This window comes from Asparagus officinalis, chromosome 4 (assembly GCF_001876935.1).
Source record: "Asparagus officinalis chromosome 4, Aspof.V1, whole genome shotgun sequence".
Classification (NCBI taxonomy): domain Eukaryota; kingdom Viridiplantae; phylum Streptophyta; class Magnoliopsida; order Asparagales; family Asparagaceae; genus Asparagus; species Asparagus officinalis.
Genome location: NC_033797.1, coordinates 14,684,031 through 14,711,274, shown reverse-complemented (window position 1 = coordinate 14,711,274; position 27,244 = coordinate 14,684,031). Strand labels below are relative to the sequence as shown.

The following is a 27,244-nucleotide window of genomic DNA, read 5'->3' as shown; positions in this document are numbered from 1 at the left end:
AACTAGATAAGATGAGAATAATCACTATAATGGATAAAAAATATGCACATGATACTTAGTTACCATAGTGTAAGTAAAAAAATTGATATTTGTCTTCTCTATATAGTGGCACAACTTTGCAAGTATCCTTATTTGGGGATATGACTACTAACGAAAAATTAATTTTTAACAACACGATCAAAGATAAGCATGTAATATTACTGTCAGATTTCAAAATCTTTAAATATGAAGGTAACATATTTTACAACTAAAATTCTTATTAAATACCACTAAATATAAAATTCATCTTATACCTGTCTCAAATTTGTATGAAAGATATGCATGTCATCGTATATTGTGTTAATAATATATCAACTTATTGAAGAAATAAGAGATAGATAAGCAAACCAAGCAAACATCCGTATAACACGATAAAGAAAAAAAATATTACACTTTAAAGCTAATATGCAGGGCTCATTCAGAACAAGCTGCTAAAACAAAAGCATCTCCATCAAGGCTCTTTATAAATACAACACAAATTTAAATTATTTAACATTTTTAAAAATAGCTTAATTTTTTTGAGTAAAATCAAGAATCTTTAGAAGTGATTTTCATGAACTCTTTTAATTTTTTTTATATGGTTATGTGGATACTTTTATCATATAAAAGTGTACTAGAGTTAGCATTAATATTTATTTTATGATTTTTTCTAAAGTCTGTCAGTGATTAGCAACAAAATTTATATCCTCTTTAGTTTCATTCTAGCCCACTTTTAATTAATCATCTTGTCTTATTAGCTTTAATTATTCATCTTTCTTTTATAACATTATCTTTTCAAGTGTTTTTCACTTTTACAACATTATACCTTCTTAAGTCAAGCTTGGTTTCATGTCGATCTAAATAACGCGAAAATTTAAATTAGCTTTAGATTATAGTTATTTCTTGTCAATTCAATTATTACATGAAAATTTTAAATTTGGTATAGCTCATTCAAACAAATATTAAAAAAATAATCACAATAGTAAAGTTTGAAAACATAAGTGAGAAAAAAATAATCAAAGTAGAACTAAGAAACAAATTTTAATAAAGAAATAAGTTGAAAATAATTAATCATAATATTTAATCACGTGCATTGCACGTGTATAAATCCTAGTCTTTTTTAATAAAGCAGGAAGGCTTTATTTGCAAAAAAGAAAAAGAAACAAAGAAAAAAAAACCCAATAGTTTGGATCTCTTCAATGCCAAAATTGATCTTTTATTGAAAAGAATTAGAAACACACCTTTCCTTTTTTCCACGTTTTTGAGGAATCTTGAGTAGAACTATTTGGAATCAAGAAGAAGCCCCGAGTTTGACTTTCAACTCAGCAAATTATACAAACCACAGAGGAGCTAACGGGTTATACTCTCGATTAAAAACCTTGTAACCTGTTATTTGTGAGGATTTTCGAGGAGAGATCTAAACCCAAGCTCAAAGTCTCAAGCTTGATAGTACCAGCCAAGTAAATTCCAAATTCCAGAGCCCTCCTTTCACAGTCGAACCCTAAATAAATATGACAAATATTGTAATTGTTAGGATATGTGAAGCCTAACTATCAAGCATGTCTTATACTTCAGAAGAGAGGAGGAACAAAGTTGGAACAGGAGGAACATGATCGACGATGGAGAAGTTCAAGCAAAAATGACGAAGGAGACAGTTTTCTGCATCGCGGTCGACCGGCCATGGCGCGGCGGTCGACCGATGTCGTGCACAGCTGGGTGCACAGGCCAGGAGCTCATCGCGGTCGACCGAGCATGGCGCTGCGGTCGACCGGCAAAAGTCCAGAGAGCAAGCCCAGTCTGCAGTCAGCTTCGCGGTCGACCGCACATGGCGCTGCGGTCGACCGCCCAAAGTCCAGAGAGCTCGATCAGGAATAGGATTCGTCGCGGTCGACCGCACGTGGTGCGGCGGTCGACCGGAGTCGGGTTTTGGCCCAGTTTCGAATTTTAACCTGTTTTGTTCTGTTTCCTTTTTTATTGGTTAAACCCTTAAGTCTATAAAAGGGTTGATTAGGGCATGATGTAAAAAGACGAAAAATAGTGAATTATTCTAGCCCACTTTTAATTAATCATCTTGTCTTATTAGCTTTAATTATTCATCTTTCTTTTATAACATTATCTTTTCAAGTGTTTTTCACTTTTACAACATTATACCTTCTTAAGTCAAGCTTGGTTTCATGTCGATCTAAATAACGCGAAAATTTAAATTAGCTTTAGATTATAGTTATTTCTTGTCAATTCAATTATTACATGAAAATTTTAAATTTGGTATAGCTCATTCAAACAAATATTAAAAAAATAATCACAATAGTAAAGTTTGAAAACATAAGTGAGAAAAAAATAATCAAAGTAGAACTAAGAAACAAATTTTAATAAAGAAATAAGTTGAAAATAATTAATCATAATATTTAATCACGTGCATTGCACGTGTATAAATCCTAGTCTTTTTTAATAAAGCAGGAAGGCTTTATTTGCAAAAAAGAAAAAGAAACAAAGAAAAAAAAACCCAATAGTTTGGATCTCTTCAATGCCAAAATTGATCTTTTATTGAAAAGAATTAGAAACACACCTTTCCTTTTTTCCACGTTTTTGAGGAATCTTGAGTAGAACTATTTGGAATCAAGAAGAAGCCCCGAGTTTGACTTTCAACTCAGCAAATTATACAAACCACAGAGGAGCTAACGGGTTATACTCTCGATTAAAAACCTTGTAACCTGTTATTTGTGAGGATTTTCGAGGAGAGATCTAAACCCAAGCTCAAAGTCTCAAGCTTGATAGTACCAGCCAAGTAAATTCCAAATTCCAGAGCCCTCCTTTCACAGTCGAACCCTAAATAAATATGACAAATATTGTAATTGTTAGGATATGTGAAGCCTAACTATCAAGCATGTCTTATACTTCAGAAGAGAGGAGGAACAAAGTTGGAACAGGAGGAACATGATCGACGATGGAGAAGTTCAAGCAAAAATGACGAAGGAGACAGTTTTCTGCATCGCGGTCGACCGGCCATGGCGCGGCGGGCGACCGATGTCGTGCACAGCTGGGTGCACAGGCCAGGAGCTCATCACGGTCGACCGAGCATGGCGCTGCGGTCGACCGGCAAAAGTCCAGAGAGCAAGCCCAGTCTGCAGTCAGCTTCGCGGTCGACCGCACATGGCGCTGCGGTCGACCGCCCAAAGTCCAGAGAGCTCGATCAGGAATAGGATTCATCGCGGTCGACCGCACGTGGTGCGGCGGCCGACCGGAGTCGGGTTTTGGCCCAGTTTCAGATTTTAACCTATTTTGTTCTGTTTCCTTTTTTATTGGTTAAACCCTTAAGTCTATAAAAGGGTTGATTAGGGCATGATGAAAAAGATGAAAAATAGTGAATTTTTCTCCTGCGACGGCCGTGGACGTAGTTTCTCACATTGAGAAGCGAACCACGTAAATCTTGTGTGTTTGAGATTGTTTGATTTTCTCACTTCTCTCCTAAATCTCTATTTCCAAATCGCATCAGGGGGATTGTGCATCCCCAACAAGTGGTATCAGAGCGACCAGGTTCGGCGCGAGCGATTTGAGGTCAGAGACAATGGGATCTGAGAAGGAAACATCCAAGATTGAGAAGTTTGATAGAACAAACTTCGGGTTCTGGAAGATGCAGATGGAAGACTACCTCTATCAGAAGGATCTATACCTACCATTGGGAGATCAAGAATCAGAATACGACGGCGGATCTCATGGCGGCGTTGTCCAGTATGTATGAGCAGCCCTCTGCGGCGAATAAGGTACATCTCATTAAAAAGTTGTTTAATTTGAGGATGTCCGAGAGCCAGAAATTCAAGGAACACCTGAACGAGTTTAACGAGATCACGGATCAATTAAATTCGGTCAATATTCAGTTTGACGATGAAATCCAAGCCCTCTTGATACTTGGTCAATTGCCCGACAGTTGGAAGGGTACCGTTATCTCGATCAGCGGATCATGTGGCAAATCAAAACTGAAGTTTTCAGAGGTGGTGGACATGATTATGACTGAGGAAAGTAGAAGACAAGAGGAAGGGATTTCTAATTCAGGGTCGGCCTTGAATCTTGAGGGCAGAGGAAGAAACTGAAACAGAAATAGATGGAGTAGCCGAGGAAGATCTAACTCGAGGAACGGAAGGCCAAAGTCCAGGAACCGCAAGGGCAAGAAGGAGATAGACTGCTGGAATTGTGGCAAGTTTGGCCACTATGAAAATCAATGCCGAGAACCCAAGAAGGACAAGGAGAACAAGACTGAAGCGAACGTGGCCTCAGGAGAATCAGATGATGCCCTAATCTGTTCGTTGGAGAGCAAAACTGAATCGTGGGTGCTGGATTCAGGAGCTTCGTTTCATGCTACCTCAAATAGAGATTTATTTGAGAACTACGTTTCAGGAAACCTAGGAAAAGTCAATCTTGGTGACGATCAGCCCTGTGATATTGTTGGCAAAGGAGTCGTGCAGATCAAGCTCAATGGGTCTATATGGAAGCTGAGCGATGTGAGACATGTTCCTAGCTTGAGGAAAAATCTGATTTCCATAGGACAATTGGCGAAAGAGGGATACGTATCAACCTTTGCATGTGATACATGGAAGGTTACAAAGGGATCCATGGTTGTTGCCCGTGGTACGAAGACGGGATCTCTCTACATGACGATAGATGCACGAGGTTCCATTGCAGTGGCTGAAGGCAGTGAAGACCCAAATTTGTGGCACCAGAGGCTAGGTCACATGAGTAGCAAAGGCCTAAAGGTTATGCAATCAAACGGGAAGTTACCAGGTTTGAGATCGGCTGATATTGACCTATGTGAAAGCTGCATTCTAGGGAAACAAAAGAGAATAAGCTTCAAAAGGGTTGGCAGAACTCCTAAAGAAGAGAAGCTTGAGTTAGTTCACACAGATGTGTGGGGCCCAGCATCAGTTCCATCCACCGGCGGAAGGTTATATTTCGTGACCTTTATAGATGATCACTCGAGGAAGACTTGGGTCTATTTCATGAAACACAAATCAGAAGTGTTTGAAGTCTTCAAGCGATGGAAGGCTATGGTTGAGAACGAGACCGGTTTGAAGATCAAGAAGCTTCGTTCTGACAACGGCGGCGAGTATGAAGACTCAGAGTTCAAGAAGTTTTGTTATGACAGCGACATTAGATTAGAGAGGACAGTGCCAGGTACACCTCAGCAGAATGGCGTAGCAGAACGCATAAACAGAACATTGACTGAGAGAGACAGAAGTATGCGGTTACAAGCAGGTTTTCAAAGCAATTCTGGGCAGAAGCAGTCAACACAGCTGCCTACTTGATCAACCGGGGACCATCAGTGCCTTTGGAGCACAAAATACCTGAAGAAGTATGGTGTGGAAAGCATGTAAACCTTTCTCACTTGAGAGTATTTGGATGTGTTTCATATGTACATCTGAGTGATCATGCTAGAAGCAAACTCGATCCTAAATCCTTAAAATGTTTCTTTGTTGGCTATGGCGGCGATGAGTTTGGCTACAAGTTCTGGGATGAGCAGAACAAGAAAATTATAAGAAGCAGTGATGTGGTCTTTAACGAATCAGTCCTCTACAAAGACCGTGATGCAGTTCAGCCCACTAGCTCGATGCAGAGTGATCCTACATATTTCGAGTCAGATTATGCCTCAGGTGGAGGCAATCCCGAAGCTAGTTCTGATGAAGAAGAAGAGATGATGGATGAGACCACTTCAGAGGGGGCAGATGAAGATGGAGAGACTGTTTCGCCCATTAGAGAGTTGAGGCGGTCAGCTAGAGTTCCCAAGCCCAATCCTAAGTATCCATCACTATAGCCAAGAGCTCATCTCAATTACCTACTTTTGAGTGACGGTGAAGAGCCAGAAAGTTATGATGAGGCTCTTCGAGTGGATGATGCGAGTAAGTGGGAGCTCGCCATGAAAGATGAAATAAAATCCTTGGACACCAACAATACATGGGAACTTGCAAAGCTACCAACGGGGAAAAAAGCCTTGAGCAATAAATGGGTGTACAGAATCAAAGAGGAATATGATGGTTCCAATAGATACAAGGCCAGATTGGTGGTTAAAGGATTTCAGCAGAGAGAAGGAGTTGATTACACAGAAATCTTCTCTCCAGTAGTCAAACTGACTACCATCAGAACAGTCCTGAGTATTGTTGCAGCTGAAGATCTACATCTCGAGCAGCTAGATGTAAAGACAGCTTTTCTCCACGGTGATCTAGAGGAAGAGATATATATGCAGCAGCCAAAGGGGTTTACTCAGAAGGGAAAAGAGAAGATGGTATGCAGATTGAAGAAGAGCTTGTACGGCCTAAAACAAGCTCCAAGGCAATGGTACAAAAAGTTTGATGGATTCATGCACAGGAACGGTTACTCCAGGTGCAATGCTGATCATTGCTGTTTTGTCAAAGAGTTTGACAAGAGTTACATCATCCTGCTCCTATATGTCGACGACATGCTTGTGGCCGGCTCAGACATGAGAGAGATCAAGAAGCTGAAGAAGCAGCTGTCGAGTGAGTTTGACATGAAGGACCTAGGCGCAGCAAAGCAGATATTGGGAATGAAGATCAGCAGAGACAAACTCTTAGGCACACTACGACTATCTCAGGCCGAGTATATTCGACGGGTGCTTGAGAGATTCAGGATGAGTGGTGCTAAGGCCGTCAGCACACCGTTAGCTAGTCATTTCAGATTGACTAAGGAGCAGTGCCCCGAGACTGATGAAGAGAAAGATTACATGGCTAAGGTTCCTTATGCTTCAGCCATCGGAAGCCTTATGTACGCCCTGGTATGCACGAGACCTGACATTGCCCATGCAGTGGGAGCTGTGAGCAGATTTATGTCAAATCCAGGAGAGCAGCACTGGGAAGCAGTAAAGTGGATTCTGAGATACCTGCGAGGTACTATAGAAGATTGCTTATGCTTCAGGAGAGGCAAGTTAGTCCTGCAGGGTTTTGTTGATGCAGACTATGCTGGTGAGATAGACCAGAGAAGGAGCACTACAAGATATGTATTCACTTTGGGCTCTACAGCTATTAGTTGGGTTTCTCAGTTGCAGAAGATCGTTGCTTTATCAACGACAGAGGCTGAATATGTTGCTGTGACAGAGGCAAGCAAGGAGATGATATGGTTGCAGGGTTTCTTGGAGGAGCTGGGACAGAAAAGTGAGAAGAGTGTCCTACATTGTGATAGCCAGAGCGCAATTCATTTGGCAAAGAATCCCGCTTTTCATGCAAGGACCAAACACATACAGGTCCGCTACCACTTCATAAGATCAGCGTTGGACGAGGACATGTTGGAACTTGTGAAGATTCAAGGAAGCAAGAACCCAGCTGATATGCTTACCAAGGTTGTCACTACAGAGAAACTGAAGTTGTGCTCAACTTCAGTTGGCCTCAGCACTTGATGATATGGAGGCCGTCGCCGCAGAGAGAGCTGAAAGAGATTGATAGTTAGTCTCCAAGTGGGAGATTGTTAGAATATGTGAAGTCTAACTATCAGACATGCCATATACTTCAGAATGAAGAGGAACAAAGTGGAACAGGAGGAACAGGATCGACGACGACGAAGTTCAAGGGATTCGTCGCGGTCGACCGCACGTGGTGCGACGGTCGACCGGAGTCGGGTTTTGGTCCAGTTTCGGATTTTAACCTGTTTTGTTCTGTTTCCTTTTTTATTGGTTAAACCCTTAAGTCTATAAAAGGGTTGATTAGGGCATGATGTAAAAAGATGAAAAATAGTGAATTTTTCTCCTGCGGCGGCCGTGGACGTAGTTTCTTACATTGAGAAGCGAACCACGTAAATCTTGTGTGTTTGTGATTGTTTGATTTTCTCACTTCTCTCCTAAATCTCTATTTCCAAATCGCATCAGGGGGATTGTGCATCCCCAACAGTAATGTCTATAATTAGAAATTGAGAATGTGTATGTTGTAGAAAGATGTCGGTAGCATCTATTCTTTAACGAAAGATGTCAATAACATAGTGTGGCATATGAAAAAAAACAAGGCTAAATTTCAATTAAATACCCTATATTTTCACAACGTTTACGCTTAAATACCATCAGTTGTAAAAAATAATGCATAAGTACTTTAAGTTGCCGACCATTAGTAATCACCATTGAAAAAACTAGTTACTGTCTAATAAAAAGATAGAGGGTAGATATAGATGTTAAATATGACTATAAATGGGATCAATAAAATTATAAAAATCATGTGCTCCCATGAGAATATTCTGCACGTGCAACAAATAGGATGTACTAATGTGCCAATTTTTTATAACTTAGAATATTAAAGTGTTATTTTTTTATAAGTTAGAGTATTAAAAATAATATTTTTATAGCTTAAAATATTTAAAAATAAAGATAATGAAACAATAGGGTATTTAAGCCCCATTTAGAAAGAAAAAAAAGTAAAGGGAAAAATGTGTCCAGGCCCCAAAAGTGGGAACTTCGTGTGACTAGCCCCCCTGTACTTTGCCCCATGTGGAATAGCCCCAAATACGCATAGTATTTGCGACGAGGCCCCGAATTGACTTTTTTTTCAGAAAAAGCCAGAGGAAGTTACGATCTTGCCCTCTGATGGGACTGAGCTGGGTTAATGTGCCCCTCACCTTTACAAGTACTCTCCCTCTCTTTCTCTCTCTTCCACCTAGCACCGCCATCAAAAACTCTTCATCTTTCTAATTTCTGTACGGATTTCAAGGTTTCTAGGGTTTTCACCGGAAAAATATCGTCTACGGAAGAATCCAGTAACGACTACGAGGTCGGGCACCGAGCCGAGTTGGAAGGAAAAGGCGCTTCATCTGCGGGTGGCAGCACGGAGGAAGCTACGGAAGCTACGAAAACCCTAATCGAAATGCAAAAGGAGGCATTACAATGGCGAGACCAGAAAAGGAGGACGACAATGGCTGGTCGTACCAACGAACCCCCCTCAAAAAAACAGTAAGTGTTATGTTATACTGCGAACAGACAATGCAGATTAACCCAATATTGTTAGTTCTAGGCTTTGTCCAATGTTAGTTCTAAATTTATACCAACGTTAGATCTAGTTTAAGTCCAATGTTAGTTCTAATATGAGTCCAATGTTAGTTCTATAATATTACGTGTTAGCTCTATTTTGTTCCCGTTAGTGCTAGGTCTAATATTGTTTCATATGTCTTATTGAACTTACAAATTCAAAAATTTTTTGCAGGGAAAAAATTGCTCTAACAGGCTCAGCAGAAACACTAAGGTTAACGGCTAATATCGGGGCTTATTGGGCATTTATGAAGCGCATTTCCCCGAAGATCCGTCAGTGGCATAGGGATGCATACTGCGGTTCTATATTTCAGCACTACATTTTGTTTGGGGCTCCTGCGCCTGATCGGCCCACCCTTGAGCTGCTGCTGAGCTTTTTCGATAGAGATAATAACACCTTTTGTATACCTGATTCAAAAAGTGGGGGTATGAAAAATGTTAGTTTTGATTTGCAATGGGTCCACAACCATACTTATTTCCCAATTTATGGGGAGGACATAAGGAACAATAGGGACTCAAGAAGCAGAATATGGCTGGAATACTTCGCTAAGCTTTTCATTTCTGAAGAGGGTAAGAAGTTAAAAAAATCAGAAACCAGCCAACGTAAACATCTTGAAGGGCTACTTGAACGGCTTGTTGAATCTACCAAAAAGCGGGATATCGAGGATTTTGCTCTGCTACAAATTTTGTACCAATGCTCTATGATATGGAGTCCCATAGCAGGGGAAGGTATCCCTAGACCCTTACTCAGGTACCTGGATAGCATTCAGAGGGTCAATTCTGTTGCATGGGCCCCGTTCTTTTATAATGAAATTATCAGGGGCATTGGAGTTGCTTTGGAGGGAAAGAAGAAGCAAAAGGTCGCATATGTCCCAGGTTGCATGACACTATTGTGTGTAAGTTCCATATTTTACTGATCTTGTTTCATTCTAATTCGTACCTATGCATTGTTAGTTCTAACTTATTCTATGTTAGTTCTATTCTGTAGCGTGTTAGTTCTAATCTGCACAGTGTTAGTTCCGTTCTGTAGAGTGTTAGTTCTAATCTGCAGATTAGAACTCACACGCTACAGACAGATTAGAACTAACACGCTGCAGAATAGAACTAACACTCTACAGAATAGAACTAACACTGTGTTAGTTCTATTCTGTAGAGTGTTAGTTCTAATCTGCACAGTGTTAGTTCTATTCTGTAGAGTGTTAGTTCTAATCTGCACAGTGTTAGTTCTATTCTGTAGAGTGTTAGTTCTAATCTGCACAGTGTTAGTTCTATTCTGTAGAGTGTTAGTTCTAATCTGCACAGTGTTAGTTCTATTCTGTAGAGTGTTAGTTCTAATCTGCACAGTGTTAGTTCTATTCTGTAGAGTGTTAGTTCTAATCTGCACAGTGTTAGTTCTATTCTGTAGAGTGTTAGTTCTAATCTGCACAGTGTTAGTTCTATTCTGTAGAGTGTTAGTTCTAATCTGCACAGTGTTAGTTCTATTCTGTAGAGTGTTAGTTCTAATCTGCACAGTGTTAGTTCTATTCTGTAGAGTGTTAGTTCTAATCTGCACAGTGTTAGTTCTATTCTGTAGAGTGTTAGTTCTAATCTGCACAGTGTTAGTTCTATTCTGCACAGTGTTAGTTCAAGTCTGTAGCGTGTGATGGCTTGTTAGTTCTATTTTATTACACGTTATATCTAATTTATACCACGTTATATCTAATTTATGTTAGTTCTAATTTAAACCACGTTATAAACCTAATTTATACCATGTTATATCTCATTTATACCAAGTTAGTTCTATTTTATAACAAGTTAGTTCTAAAATTTTAACCAAGTTTGTTCTAATTTATACCAAGTTAGTTCTATTTTATACCATGTTAGTTCTAATTTATACCAAGTTAGTTCTAATTTATATCAAGTTAGTTCTATTTTATAACAAGTTAGTTCTAATTTAAACCACATTAGTTCTAATTTATACCAAGCTAGTTCTATTTTATAACAAGTTAGTTCTAATTTATAACAAATTAGTTCTAATTTTACTAAGTCAGCGTCAATAACATTTGTCCATAGGCCTATTGCGGAGGTCGCTTCTCCTGGTCATGTTCATTCACTTCCCGCTGAACAGAGGGATGAAGGTCCCGCTGTACAGAGGGGTGAAGTTCTTCAGCAAAAGCGTCAGGCAAAGAGGAAGACTTTGCAGGAAGAAACTACTAAGAACTTCTCAATAGGTTACGTAAGTATCCTGTTATGTTAAGTCGTACTCATTTCACACTAACTGCAAAGAATATCCTAATTATGTTTAATCCTACTTAAAATTATAATCTTGTATCAATAACAGATCATGGCAAAGCATATTGACGTTGCTTTTGACGATGAAGAGGAGATCAATGTTCTTCCCATTGAGCAGCAACTCACATTTTGGAGAAATTCTGCTAAATTTCTCAAGCGACTTCTTGATGCTACAAAGCAGACCAAGAGCAATTATTGTAAAGAATTCATGATTGAGATCAACAGGCTTAACAGGATAATTGAAAAATGTGGAAGACATGATGAGGTTATAGACCCAGTGCTGCTTAAGTCAAATATCAAACAGAAAATTGCAAATGAAATTAGGAAGAAGCGACAGGGAGCTCAAGAGGAACAGAAGTCCAAAACAAGCAGTGTATATAAGGAAGAGCCCACCATGCAAGAACATGTACATAAGATTGTTGAAGAGGATGTGATGCATCCTGCTGACGATGAGGCAAGTGAAGAGGAGCCTGTTACTTCTCCAGGGGAGGGGGTATATAGTAAGGTTGACCAGACTGTAGATACTAAGGTTGATGATAGTGTAAATAAGGAAGAGGAGCATATGGAACATATTGTAGATATGGAAGAGGAGCATATGGAACATATTGTAGATATGGAAGAGGAGCATATGGAACATATTGTAGATATGGAAGAGGAGCATATGGAACATATTGTAGATATGGAAGAGGAGCATATGGAACATATTGTAGATATGGAAGAGGAGCATATGGAACATATTGTAGATATGGAAGAGGAGCATATGGTAGATAAGGAAGAGGAGCATATGGAAAATGAAAATTTTATTGTAGATAACAAAGGTTTTGATGAGGATACTGTTGATGGTGTAGATAAGGAGGAAGATATTGTAGATAAAGAGAAGGAGAATGTAGATAAGTTGGAAGCACAGGAGGAAGAGGATCTTGTGAATATTAAACATGATGTGGACAATCTTGTAGATGTTCTAACAAGCAATGTGGAAGCAAAGCTCCCACCAAAGCCAAGAAGGGTAAGCAGGAGATCTAAATGGAAGAGGACACCATATACTGAAGGCAAAAGAAAGAAAAAGGAAAAAATTAGTATAGATATACTTGAAAGTCCTGAACCAAAAGTAAAACTAGCTGAAAAAGTTACTCATTTTTACCCCGGTATTCAAATCCCCACTTTTGATGCGTTGAGTATGAAGCCAATGACAGGTGAAGAGGAAGCTCTATTGGGAGAGCTGAATAATGAGCTTCCAGACCCTACATTGTTTAACTTACGCATAATAGATAGCACAGGTGCTTTTGTACATAATTTAAAGATAACATCTCCCGTAGCAGAAAGACTCGACAAAGCTGAAATTGAGAGCCTAACCAAATTTTGTTCTCAGAAGATTCACAAGTAAGTTTCAGTTGACTATTTATATGCTAATTCTCCACATATTAGTTCTAATTCATGTTAGTTCTAATTTATACCAGGAGATATAATGTTATAGTAACAACCAACAGCAGTATTAACAGGGAAGAGTTGTTATATGTGCTTCGTGGTGGTCGCCTTGACGACAAGGTTAACATATACTTCCTTAATAATTCAAATTATATTGTTTAAATTGAATTTTAATGTTTCATAACAATTACAGGTGGAAGAAGCAGTTTTGGACACGATTAGCCAGGAGGCATACGGCAAAGGATATGGAGTGGTATCGGTGTTCTTTCTTGTAAGAACATGCTATTCCTAATTTCACCACGTTAGTTTTGATTGAAATTCATGTTAGATCTTGTGTAATCCATGCTAGTTATACCATGAGTCACGTTAGTTCTAGTTAGCATCAAATTAGACCTACCATAAGTCATGTTAGTTCCGTTCTGTAGAGTGTTAGTTCTAATCTGCACAGTGTTAGTTCTATTCTGTAGAGTGTTAGTTCTATTCTGTCGAGTGTTAGTTCTAATCTGCACAGTGTTAGTTTTATTCTGTAGAGTGTTAGTTCTAATCTGCACAGAATTAGTTCTATTCTGTAGAGTGTTAGTTCTAATCTGTAGAGTGTTAGTTCTATTCTGCACAGTGTTAGTTCTATTCTGCACAGTGTTAGTTCTATTCTGTAGAACGTTAGTTCTATTCTGTAGCGTGTTAGTTCTATTCTCCACAGTGTTAGTTCTATTATGTAGCGTGTTAGTTCTAATTAATACGGTATTAGTTAGCCTTCGCAGCTCATGTTTGTTTTAATTTCAACTCAAACATGATGTGTTTGCAGCACTCACTCTATGGCTTGGAGGTGAACAATTACGAGCTATATTTGAACTTCATTGACAAATATACCGCATTCCGCATAGAGCATCTCTTGATCCCTTTGGTCAGGCATGATCATTGGCATCTTGTAGAAGTTGGCCTTAAAGATAAAGTCGTCAAACATTACAGCTCCGCTGGGCACGAAGCTTGGATGGAGCCTGTTAATAAAATCATAAACTTCTTTGATGCCCATCATGCTGATTTTATTGAAGATAATGTGCTCCAAATATTTAGATATCAAGCCATCAAATGTGAGCAACAAAGAGGACGGTTAGTTCCGATGTTTATATTGTGTTAATTTGTGTTATAGTATTCGAACGGACCGAAAATGTCTAATGAACTCACTCTATGTTGCAGCTTTGACTGTGGTGTGTTCGTCTACCTCTTTGTAAAATTCATAATTGAAGGACGATCAACATTGCTGGTTAATCCTCCGAACGATATCCCTGAAGCTATGCGAGCAAGACTTGCCGCACAATTATTACTGGCTGGTTTTGAACAAAGACATAAAGAAGAAACAGTGTACAGTGATGAATGATATGTTCATACAAATACAATAATGTATGTATATTTAAGTAATTGAAAATGATTGTTATCAGATGTATTGTTCTATCTGTACCATGTTCGTTCTAGTGATGCTCGTTAGTTCTAACTCATTCAACGTTAGTTCTATTCTGTACCATGCTCGTTAGTTCTATCTCAGAGCCAGTTCTAATTTTTTAATTATTTAAGTTATCTTCAGACCTCCAGCTGCTCACTTCTTTCGAAGCGACGGTTCCATCACACAAACATGTCACATCATATATTCGCGTGTTCCCAAGTCAGTTAAATAAATTAATTAACTTAAATACCTAATACGAACTTCCATCGATAGGTACGGTCACCACCTTTCTTCTACTGGCCCCAGCGTAGGCGCCTCTGCAAACCCCTCCCCCTGCTAAAAACCTCAACCCAGCGTCATCTATTTTCATCGTATACCCTCACAAATGGCTGGGGATCCTTCTTGTGTACACTGCCATGGGACAGGACACAACACTCGAGATTGTCATCATGGAATTACCGCAAGTGCCCCTCCGAGGATGCTTACCGTCCCGGCCAACACCTCCAGCACCATACGGCATCTTTCTGCTTTCGCCATCTTCAATCTTGATAGAGGCCGTCCATCGGTGCAGGAGCTCCGAGAAATGCTGGCCTACCGCTTCAATCTTAGGTCATGGCCCCATCAAATCAAGGAGGCGGCAGGGAACAGCTTCATGGTACAGTTTCCATCCGATGAAGTTCTTGCCCAAGCTATTGATCTCGGTTTGATAGATATGGGCACATTTAAGGGCAGATTTCGCCGTTGGAAAGAGGATCTGAGGCTAACAACGTTGCCTCAACCCTTTCTAGTATGGATTCGCCTATTCAATCTCCCATACCACCTCTGGAATTTTGAATTTCTTCAATCTCTGCTCATTGGTATCGGTGAATGTGTCATGTGCTCCAGGGACGTCATAACACATTCTAACTTCAAAGACTGTAGAGTTCTACTCAAGGTTAGGGATTTATCTGAAATCCCTAAGAGGCTTGGGTTCCGTTACATCTCGCCGGTGGACGGTAACGCCAGGGAAGGATACGCCATCACGCAGGTCCAAAGCGGGGGGGATTTGGAGAGGGCTCAGGGATCCACACGACTCAACTTAGGGCCCCAGCGTGCGCAGCCCTTTAGGGCCGACCCCGAGTTAATTGAGGTTAGTTGGGGTGGCGTCCACATGACGGTCGAGAGAGACCAATGGCAGCTGTTTCTCCGTAACCAAGGGGTCGGGGGTGCCAATTCTCCAAGGGCTCTCCCTACCGGCAATGTTCCTCTCCCTTTAAACCCCGTCGTCTCCCACAGTGGCTCAGCGGGATCCAGTTCTCCTTCCTCAAAGCGCAGTAAGCCAGGACCTTCGAAAAGGAAGGCGAGTGACAGCGAAAAGGGTTTATTAGACCCAAACCGATCCAGCGAGGGCAGCAACAAATGAAGACCTGGCATCATTGCGTGTTTTTTCTTGTTAAATTTTTCTTATCCACCAAACAGTTTGTTACAAATGTTGTGTTAGTTCCAATCTGCATCCTTTTAGTTATATATTATAACATGTTAGATCTGTTCTGTAGAGTGTTAGTTCTATTCTGCACAGTGTTAGTTCTATTCTGTAGAGTGTTAGTTCTAATCTGCACAGTGTTAGTTCTAATCTGTAGAGTGTTAGTTCTAAGCTGCACAGTGTTAGTTCTGTTCTGTAGAGTGTTAGTTCTAATCTGCATAGTGTTAGTTCTAATCTGTAGAGTGTTAGTTCTATTCTGTAGAGTGTTAGTTCTATTCTGTTGCGTGTGATGGCTTGTTAGCTCTATTTTATTACACGTTATATCTAATTTATACCACGTTATATCTAATTTATGTTAGTTCTAATTTTTACCATGTTATAAACCTAATTTATACCACGTTAAATCTAATTTATACCAAGTTAGTTCTATTTTATACCAAGTTAGTTTATTTTATACCACGTTATAAACCTAATTTATACCAAGTTATTTCTGTTATGTAGAGTGTTAGTTCTAATCTGCACAGTGTTAGTTCTGTTCCGTAGAGTGTTAGTTCTAATTTATACAGTGTTAGTTCTATTCTGTAGAGTGTTAGTTCTAATCTGCACAGTGTTAGTTCTATTCTGTAGAGTGTTAGTTCTAATCTGTAGTTTGTGATGGCTTGTTATATCTCATTTATACCACGTTATATCTAATTTACTAATTTATACCAAGTTAGTTCTATTTTATACAACGTTAGATCTAATTTATACAAAGATAGTTCTAATTTAAACAAAGTTTGTTCTCATTTTCTACCAAGTTAGTTCTAATTTATAGCAAGTTAGTTCTGTTCTGCACAGTGTTAGTTCTATTATGTAGAACGTTAGTTCTATTCTGTAGAGTGTTAGTTCTAATCTGCACAGTGTTAGTTCTATTCTGTAGAGTGTTAGTTCTATTCTGCACAGTGTTAGTTCTATTCTGTAGAGTGTGATGGCTTGTTAATTCTAATTTAAACAAAGTTTGTTCTCATTTTATACCAAGTTAGTTCTAATTTATACCAAGTTAGTTCTAATCTTCACAGTGTTAGTTCTATTCTGTAACCTGTTCCGATCCAAGTCAGTTCTGCTTTATTACATGTTAGTACTATCTGATACCAAGTTAGTTCTATTCTTTGGCTTGTTACTCCTAGCCCCTCGAGCGCATCGAATAACTGAGATGTTAGTTCTATTCTTTAGAGTGTTAGTTCTAATCTGCACAGTGTTAGTTCTATTCTGTAGAGTGTTAGTTCTAATCTTCACAGTGTTAGTTCTATTCTGTAACCTGTTCCGATCCAAGTCAGTTCTGCTTCTGCACATGTTAGTACTATCTGATACCAAGTTAGTTCTATTCTTTGGCTTGTTACTCCTAGTTATTCGAGTGCATTGAATAACTAAGATGTTAGTTCTATTCTTTGTGCGCGTTAGGCCTAATATGATAGTTGTTTTGTTACTTACAACTTTTTATCTAGTGTAAGCTGATGTTAGTTCCCGATTAACAAAGAGTAAACATTCAATCGGAAAAAAACAAAATATTTGTTGCATACTGGGACGAAAACACTTCAACATATCAAACACTTAGTCAGCTATAGATTCATTACATGTTTTACGGTTATGACCTTCCATATGACATCGAGAACATTTTACTGGCCGCGTGTAAACAGTTCTGTTGTTGATACGCCTGGTTTTATTTCTCCCTTTCCTTTTTATTGTAAGTGGAGGTAGGATCTGTATCTCATCCCTTGGCACGATGCGCTTCTCAAAGTCAGGGATAGGGTAGAGGATTGGCTCGTAGCTTTTTTTAAAGGCTTCAACCGTCATAAACCAGTCACAGAACTGGTAGACATCCCTTTTCATAAACATAATGGATGCGCATGCATGTTTGCAAGGGACACGGGTTACATCCCACCCACGGCAAGTGCATGTTTTATTGTCTAGATCCACTTGACAAGATCTATGGGATTGTACCTCAAATAATCCTGTGTGGGACTGACGAACCTCCAATGGACGGCCATTTTCCATGTTCTCTTTGAGAGCAAGTTCAGCTTTGGGGCAAAGAAATTGATTCCAGCTTTCAGCCATGGTTCGTCGCTCATTCATACGAACCATAATCTGTTTACGTATGTGCTCTACCAGTTGAAGTATCCGTAGTAGCCTAGCCTCATGTATCCATTTGTTGAATGACTCTGCAACATTTGATGTAACGTGACCATATCTGAAACATAATAGGGAATTCGTCAAGCGGCTTATAATAGTCATGTAATGAAATAGCTTATAACTTACCTAACTCCAGGAAAAAACGCATTGGCCCAGTTTTCTGGAGCGTAGTTCATCACAATATTGTAAGCTCTTTCGTCAACCAGTCTAATGTCGTCCATGTAATCGTTCCATTCTGCTCTAGTATATTTGTAACAGGCAGATTGCAATAGATTACCCAAGATCTGAGTATCTTTTGATTTGAATCCCAAATCCTTCAACTTTGTCCTGAAGTTCTCAACTAGATGCAACACACATCGAGAGTGTATAGAATCTGGAAAAAATTCTCTAACTGCTTCTCTGATCCCCTTATCCGCATCTGAAATTATCACTAGCTTGTGTGGAGGGTTGTATGGATCTGGCCTTTCATAGAGAATAGACCACAAACCTACAAAGAGTTGTGGTTACCATACACGAATTAGAGTTAGCAATGAATGAGCTAGAATTATCATAACCTGCAACAGAACTAACATGGCTAGGGATAGAACTAACCTTGTAAGAACCACTTCCAGTTAACATTATTTTCCTGATCGCATATACAATACGCCAATGGAAATATCCCCTGATTTCCATCATATGCTACGGCGCTTAGGAGTATGCCTTTGAATCGATCTTTAAGAAAGGTACCATCCAAAAATAAGAGTGGTCTACAGCCGTATAAAAAACCATTTATGCAGGCGGCGTAGCAAATGAATAACCTTGTAAACCTCCCCTCATTTTGTTCAACATGAATATAGCTACCTGGGTTTGTCTTCTTGACCTCTTCTACATACCTAGAAAATTGAAGATTAAGCGTTAGTACCAACATTGAAAAATTAGTATAATCAACGTCACATAAAGGAAATTAGTTTGTCTTTTGTTATATATCATCTTCTATTTACCATCGTAATTGATCGTAGGACTCATGGGCATCACCATATAATTTCTCTTGTGCTCTTTCTTTACCCCACCAAATCTTACTATAATCGACCCTAATCCCATACGAGCTTAGAAACTCCTTTTGAACGTCAATAGGCCGTATATCCGGTCGAACCTTTAACGTGGGTTGTAATTGGGTAGCAATGAATCGCCTTGAGGCTCTAGATTGACCAGCATTATTGCCATGCTGCCCACAACTGTGATTGTCCACAAACCTTTTGATTTCAAGTCTATTATCATTTTTCGGTGGAGAGGCAAATAACATCCACGGACAATTTTTTGCTGCCTTAAACCGACAAAACACTCGAATACGCTTCGGTTCATTCTTCCCAAACTCGTATTCGAATTTTTTTACCATGGAGTAGTATAGCAAGGCCAATCTTAACTCCTTCGCACTTTCAAATCGTTGTCCCTCACCGGTTAAAGCTGTGTGCCACCAAGCAGGAATCCTCTCTGATCTGCTAATCATGTCATCAATCATCATGACATCATCTCCGGAAGGATAGTCATTGGGATTCTTATCTGGAACACTTGTGGTCCACAACGTCGACGGGCCACAGTCTACACTTTTTGAGTTCAAACTGCACAAATAGTAGAAGTATCAACAGATAATAGCAAAAGATAAAAAGCAAAAACGACAATTGCTTGCTGTTAGAATCAATTAGAACTAGAAAGAACTAACAATATAACCATTAGAGCTAACAGTGCATTGATTAGAACTGACATAATAGCTATTAGAACAAACAATATAGCCATTAAAGGTTAGTTCTAATAAGCTATATATTTCAAAATTATAACATGTTAGTTCTATTCTGCACAGTGTTAGTTCTATTCTGTAGAGTGTTAGTTCTAATCTGCACAGTGTTAGTTCTATTCTGTAGAGTGTTAGTTCTAATCTACACAGTATTAGTTCTATTCTGTAGAGTGTTAGTTCTAATCTGTACAGTGTTAGTTCTAATCTGCACAGTGTTAGTTCTATTCTGTAGAGTGTTAGTTCTAATCTGCACAGTGTTAGTTCTATTCTGTAGAGTGTTAGTTCTAATCTGCACAGTGTTCGTTCTATTCTGTAGAGTTCTATTCTGTAGAGTGTTAGTTCTAATCTGCACAGTGTTCGTTCTATTCTGTAGAGTGTTAGTTCTAATCCCCTACAGTGTTAGTTCTATTCTGTAGTGTGTTAGTTCTAATAATATGCACAGTGTTAGTTCTAATCTGTAGTGTGTTAGTGTCAGTTCTAACTGATGGCTTGTTAGTTCTATTTTATACCTACATTGTCTAATTTATACCACGTTAATTTATACCACGTTATATCTAATTTATAACAATTAGGACTAACAATATGGGAACTATAGTGGAACCAGCAATAACTCTAGTAGAACTAACAAAATAGCGATTAGAACTGACAAATAAAACATTAGAACTCTAGTATGGAGCATAACAAAGAACTGCTTAATGACAAATAAAACATTAGAACTGAAGTCCAGTTAAACCTAGTATAGAACTAACAAGAAGACGATTAGAACTTAAGTTAATTGATTTTACAGTTAACCTACATGTCTTGTCGGACTTGCTCGTTTTCCTGTTTATTCGAAGAATCATCTCCTTCTTTAAAAGCTTGCACGTGAACCTCTTTCAGTCCAAGATTGTGGCAATGCTCCACCATAGACGTCAGATCACCATCGTTCTCAATGAGAAATTTTAAGCTTCCAACTGTTTGATCTTCGTATGCCAAAATTAATGACTCGTATGGAAGATCTAACCTCTCTGCCGCATCAAACTTGAGATCCAAGATGGTGGTTGAAGAATTAATCTTCAAGAATACCGCTTTATACTGCGAAGAGACAATGCAGATGATGTCCTTTTCAGCCATTTTGATCTGAGGAGGAGGAGTAATGGAGAACTAACTAGTTATTGCTCATGATGGAGAGAGTTATGGAGAGAATTTTGGTCTGAGGAGGAGGAGTAATGGAGAACTAACTAGTTATTGCTCATGAGATGGAGTAAAAAATGGGGAAATTTCCCTCCATTTTCCCCATCATATCACATTAATGAGAAGTGACTTCTGTTATTCGGACCAGGACTCGTCTGGGGAAGAAAGAGAAGGGCAGTTTCGGTTTTTTTGCAAAATACGATCTACTTTTAGTATAAAGCTGACGTGGAGGGGGCTTAAAACATTAAAGCTCATTTTTTGGGGCTATTCCACATGGGGCAAAGTACAAGGGGGCTAGTCACACGAAGTTCCCACTTTTATGGCCTGGACACATTTTTCCCAAAAGTAAAAGAAAGGGCGAATAAAATTCCCTTATTATGGACTGCTAGCCCAAAGGGAGTCCATATGGAAATTAAAATTGACTTTTCCCCTTTCTAAAGTCTGACGATACCATCCATGTCGTAACTGCGTTATGGGTTTCTACTAGTCCCTCCAATCTTTCAAATTACTTGCAGATTTATACTTAACTTTCACTTGCAGATATATCCTCCTTTTAATAAATATTATCTAAATTACTTTTAGAAAATATTTTCTTATAAATTCAGGATTACTTTTAAATTGGAAGAAAAATAGGTTACCTTGCAGATTTATACTTAACTTTCACTTGCAGTTATATCCTCCTTTTAATAAATATTATCTAAATTACTTTTAGAAAATATTTTCTTACAAATTCAGGATTACTTTTAAATTGGAAGGAAAAAAGGTTATCTAAAAAACGAACAAGTTGGGTAAATTAGTTTGAAGAAACTGATAAGAACAAATGCACGACGGATCAAACTTGGACAAGATGTACAAAAGTATCAAAAAAAAAAAAAAACAATTGGTATACTTGTTTAAAATAAAAACTTCTAGATAAATTGATCTCTTCTTTTGAAGGATTTGGATAAGAAAAAATATGCAAGAATAAGTTTTTTAAAGCTCTGGTATATCTCTTTTTTTAGTGAAAAGTTATAAGATTTCATTAATTAAGAAACTGCACTATTACAATCAATACGAAGAAGGTGCACAATATCATCAGGTGCTTCTTCCATTCATATAACTGTTAGAATTGGGGTGTAGATCAAACCTCATTTCCGATGAGGAGTGCCGGCGAGGAGCTCCGACGAGCTCGGTGTCGACGCAGGCGAAGCCACAGGCGAGGTCCAGGTGATCTTCGGCAGCACAGGTGAGCTCTGCGTTCGAACCCCGATCTCTGCGTTCGAACCCACCCGCTTGAGCTCTGCGTTCGAACCCCTTTGACCTCTGCGTTCTTTTGGCGGATCCGACCTCTGCGTTTACCCCCCGACATTGGCGTCTGTGGGCCACTGGCGACAGGCTGTCGCCAACCTGTAGGCTGTCTAAAAATCACAATAGATAGTTGATCCCCCATCAAACACCGATGATGGAAGTTATCGGGTGCTGAGTTTTTCCCCCTCCTCCGATTTTCTCTTTGGCGGCGGACTGCCCTAAATCGCTGCTGCGGTTTTGATTTATCCCCAGCCTTCAACAGTAGTTGAGGGGGATTTAAGAAGAGAGAGAGAGAGAGAGAGAGAGAGAGAGAGAGAGAGAGAGAGAGAGAGAGAGAGAGAGAGAGAGAGAGAATTAAAGAGGGTTTTATATTGTGGGGTTATTCTTTATTCTCAAGTGAGACTTGAAAAGGGTTCATACCCTTTAATTATTAACACTGTAGTTACAGTGTTTATTTGAGAAATCTCAGTTTTGGGATTTGCTCTTGATTTATAATTTCTTGTTTGATTAATAAGAAATTATCTGTGTGGCTCCCGAGGACGTAGGCAGTTACCGAACCTCGTTAAAACTTGGTGTACTTTTTCTATTTTGCGTTTCTGTTGCATTAGGGGTTTCAGCGTTAAATTCCCAACAACTGGTATCAGAGAGTGAAACGATCTAGAGGAAGTCAGATTCAAGTGGGAGCCATGGCCGCAGATGAGGGAAAAATAAGACTTGAGAAATTTGATGGAACAGATTTCGGATTCTGGAAAATACAGATAGAGGATTATTTGTATCAGAAAAATCTGTATCAACCACTATCGGGGAAGAAGCCAGATTCTATGAAGGCAGATGAGTGGAACCTTCTAGATAGACAAGCCCTCGGAGTTATCAGATTGACGCTGACTCGCAATGTTGCATTCAACATAGCAAAGGAGAAGACCATGGCAGGTCTTATGACAGCTCTCTCAAATATGTATGAGAAGCCATCAACCGCGAACAAAGTTCATTTGATGCGGCGGTTATTCAATCTGAAAATGGCGGAAGGCGCGTCAGTAGCACAATACCTCAATGAACTTAATACGATTACAACCCAATTGAGTTCAGTTGAGATTGAGTTTAATGAGGAAGTTCGGGCGTTGATACTTTTATCTTCCCTACCAGAGAGTTGGAACGCTACAGTCACGGCAGTGAGTAGCTCATCGGGAAAGAAAAAGTTGAAGTTCGATGACGTTCATGATTTGGTTCTCAGTGAGGAGATCCGACGGAGAGAGACATGTAAAGCTACAACCTCTTCAGTATTACATACAGAGTCAAGAGGTAGAAATTCAACCAGAGGAAACGGACGAGGAAAATCAAACTTCAGAGGTAGATCAAAGGACAGGAGGTCCAAATCAAGGAATCCAAGCAACAGCTCGAAGGCTATCGAGTGTTGGAATTGTGGAAAGACCGGGCATTACAAGAATCAGTGCAAGAGTGCACAGAAAGAGAAGGAGGCGAAGACAGAGGTGAATGTCACTTCCACTTCAGGAGGAGACGACGCATTGATATGCTCTTTGGAGAGCAAGGAGGAATCTTGGGTGTTAGATTCAGGAGCGTCGTTCCATACTACCTCTCAGAAAGAATTCTTTGAGAAGTATACCCCCGGAAATCTTGGATACGTATATCTTGGTGATGATCAACCATGTGCTATTGTGGGCAAAGGCGTGGTGAAAATTAAGTTGAACGGGTCAGTATGGGAGCTGAAGGATGTCAGGCATATTCCCGACCTGATAAAGAACTTAATATCCGTAAGCCAGTTGGCTGGCGAATGATATACCACGACCTTCCATGGAGATGATTGGAAGATCTCAAAGGGCGCAATGACGATTGCCCGAGGTAGGAAGACTGGTACCCTATATATGACAGCAGGTGCACGTTGTTTGATCTCAGTTGCAGCAGGCAATGAAACTTCAAAGTTGTGTCACCAGAGACTCGGTCATATGAGTGAGAAGGGGATGAAAATCATGCATACAAAGGGAAAACTCCCAGGACTGCAGTTAGTGGAGATGGATATGTGTGAAGAATGCATACTTGGAAAGCAGAAGAGAGTCAGCTTTCAGACAAGTGGTAGAACCCCTAGGAAAGAGAAACTAGAGCTTGTTCACTCAGATGTGTGGGGACCAACAACCACTGCGTCCATTGGTGGAAAACACTACTTCGTGACTTTTATCGATGATCACTCTCAGAAAGTGTAGGTCTACTTTCTGAAGCATAAGTCAGAGTATTTGAGGCTTTCAGGAGATGGAAAGCTATGGTCGAGAATGAGACCGGTCTGAGAATAAAGAAGCTCAGGACCGACAATGGCGGTGAGTATGAAGACACCGGATTCAAGAAGTTCTACTATGAGCACGGGATCAGAATGGAAAGAACCGTGCCCGACACGCCTCAGCAAAATGGTGTAGCTGAACGGATGAACCGAACGTTGACAGAGAGAGAGCCAGAAGCATTCGAGTACAGTCAGGACTACCGAAGCAGTTCTGGGCAGAATCGGTCAACACAACAGCTTACTTGATCAACCGAGGTCCATCGGTTCCATTGGAGCACAGAATACCAGAGGAGGTATGGTGCGGAAAGGATGTAAAACTCTCACATCTCAAAGTTTTCGGTTGTGTAGCTTACGTGTATATTAGTGATCAAGAAAGTCAAAGAAATCCACTTTCATCGGCTATGGTGAAGATGAGTTCGGCTACCGCATCTGGGACAACGAAAACAAGAAGGTGATCATGAGCAGAGATGTGATATTCAACGAGAAGGTGATGTACAAGGACATGCACAAGACAGATGACTCAGAGATCGAGTCAATATTTGTAGATGCAGATGATGTCCCGAGTAACCTCTCGGAAAAACCCAATGCAGAGGGTCCTCAGCCAGAAGAGCCTGTTGGACAAGATGGTGCGCAGGAGCCCGATGCACCAGCTCCGATATTAAGATCTTCTCGTCCTCCTTTACCCAACAGGAGATATATGAACTATCTGTTGCTGAAAGATGGTGGGGAGCCTGAAAGCTTTGATGAAGCTTGTCAGTGTGGAGATGCGAGCAAGTGGGAGCTTGCAATGAAAGATGAGATGAAGTTCCTCATCTCAAACCAGACGTGGGAACTAGCTGAGTTGCCCACAGGTAAGAAGGCACTCCACAACAAATGGGTGTACCGGGTGAAAGAGGAGCAGGATGGTTCCAGAAGATATAAAGCCCGGCTAGTTGTCAAAGGTTTCCAGCAGAAGGAAGGAATTGACTACACCGATATTTTCGCTCCCGTGGTAAAGCTAAATACTATCAGGACCATGATGAGTATTGTAGCAATTAAAGATCTTCATCTCGAGCAGTTAGACGTGAAGACGGCGTTTCTTCACAGAGATCTAGAAGAGGAGATATACATACACCAACCAGAAGGTTTCGAAGAGCTTGTATGGCCTGAAACAAGCCCCAAGACAGTGGTACAAGAAGTATGACGGCTTCATGCACAAGGAAGGTTTCCAGAAGTGCAACGCCGACCACTGTTGCTACTTCAAAAGATATCAGTCCAGTTATATCATCCTACTGCTGTATGTTGATGATATGTTGGTTGCAGGAGCAGATATGGAGGATATCAAGAGTTTGAAGCAGCAGCTGTCAAAAGAGTTTGACATTGTAGGCAATAAAAATTGCCTTTAATCCTTATCAGAGAAGTTCAGAACAAAACTGCTAAAACCTCGCCCGAAATAGCAAAAAAAGGGGAAAACGCAGATATCTCCCAAACCGTAAGGAATTTGGCAAAACGGAGGAAGCGAACCGAAGCCTTCGGCTCGGTTCGGATGGCTCCATCTCGTCGAGATAGGCGATTTTCATATATAATTCGTCCAATTCCGACTTACGGTTTGAAAGTTACGGCCTATTCTTCAATCCATGCTCAGGAGCTCGCCTGCAACTCAAATTCGCCTGCAGTCCCAAATCCGCCTGCAGACCCAAGTCTGCCTGCGCACCTGAGCTCGCCTGCAAACCCAGTTCGCCTGCTAGCTCGCCTGCAGACCCAAGTCCGCCTGCAGTCCCAAACTCACCTGCAGACCCAGTTCGCCTGCAAGCTCGCCTGCAGACCCAAGCTGCAGACTCGCCAGCTCACTGTCAACTGCCCACTTGGAGTATGGGAACAGTTACATCAGTGGTCAAATCCCACAAATCAAGGGAGAGGGCACAATACTCCAGGCCCGTCAGATGGCCGTCCACAGTACGAATGAGCGGACAGGCGCCGAAACAGCCTGCACCCTCATAAATGCGGCTCACCTCAGTTGTCCAGGTGAAGGGACGAGAGCCGCCAACGCTCGGTGGTTGGTCAGATCCACGCAAGCATCTGACAGCCGTTGTCACGCATACGAGGAGGGGCTTTCCCACTCCTATGTAGCGTGATGCAGAGCACAGCTCTTCGAATGACCATTGACGGTACGAATGAACAGCAGGACGTCTCCGAACAACGTGTGGTCACATCCCATAATTCAAGGAGCAGTCAAGCTATCTCCCTCACCTCTATTAGTGGTCAAATCCCATGAATCAAGGGATAGCCCATGCCATCCCTTGCCTGTTAAAACCCATCTTCAGCAGCATGAAGAAGGGGGATTGGCCGTTGCATATTCTGCTGGCTAATCTCCCAAAGGTTGAACCTGGACCTTTGCCAAAGGCTCCCTCATTTGAGAACCGAAGCTCCGGCTCCGGCATCAACTTCGATCGGATCGTCCAAGGGAAGCAGACTCGGCACGAGCACCGAGCGAGGCATCCTATCGCCACCTAAAGTCCCCACACAAAACAAAGAGGGCCTTCCCTCTGCTTCTGTTGTAAACATTTGATTTGTTAGTTTGTAATAAGCTTTCTTATAAATACAAACGAAACTCCTTTCTTCGGAAGAATCAAATTTTCACCCTACAGAAGATGGCGACCACAGTGGGAGAATCCGTTCATTCAGATGAATTGGTGGTGGCGCAGTCTGACGAAGTTGCTGCAGGGACTACTGTTGAGTCCCTTGTGATCAAATTCGAAGGGTACTTACAATCGTCCTCTTCTCGCAGCAATACATCTCGCGATGGTTGCAGAGTCGTGCGGGTGGCCCAGCCCCAAGAGGCTGAGGCAACCAAGCCTGAGGGATCTACCCAAGCCGAGGCAGGGGGTTCTTTTCCCCCCGAACCAGTTGAGGCCGAGCCGAGATTCGAGAATGCAGGTCTAGGGGCTGCTGAATGG

At 40.5% G+C, this 27,244-nt stretch overlaps 1 protein-coding gene and 1 long non-coding RNA gene across 2 annotated transcripts; one reads left to right on the top strand and one right to left on the bottom strand.

The window, feature by feature from the left end:
* LOC109836703 lies at nucleotides 12,824–13,604 on the top strand. The gene is made up of 3 exons (XR_002246071.1): nucleotides 12,824–12,838; nucleotides 12,912–12,989; nucleotides 13,524–13,604. It is a non-coding gene; the product is annotated as an uncharacterized LOC109836703 (long non-coding RNA).
* Nucleotides 17,212–20,674, bottom strand: LOC109838227. Its single transcript, XM_020406685.1, has 6 exons — nucleotides 20,358–20,674; nucleotides 20,141–20,203; nucleotides 18,771–19,388; nucleotides 18,382–18,662; nucleotides 17,917–18,277; nucleotides 17,212–17,848 (listed from the first exon to the last, which is right to left on the bottom strand). Exons 1-6 carry the CDS (start codon nucleotides 20,672–20,674, stop codon nucleotides 17,212–17,214), a joined length of 2,277 nt encoding a protein of 758 aa, XP_020262274.1.

What these genes read in the sequence shown, in the direction of transcription:
- LOC109838227 (XM_020406685.1), bottom strand. Translation starts at nt 20,674, where the DNA reads ATGGCTGAAAAGGACATCATCTGCATTGTCTCTTCGCAGTATAAAGCG. An exon ending in TCCTACGATCAATTACGATG is followed by an intron (nt 18,663 to 18,770) that starts GTAAATAGAAGA and finishes TCAATTTTCTAG; the next exon opens with GTATGTAGAAGAGGTCAAGA. An exon ending in CTGGAAGTGGTTCTTACAAG is followed by an intron (nt 18,278 to 18,381) that starts GTTAGTTCTATC and finishes AACTCTTTGTAG; the next exon opens with GTTTGTGGTCTATTCTCTAT.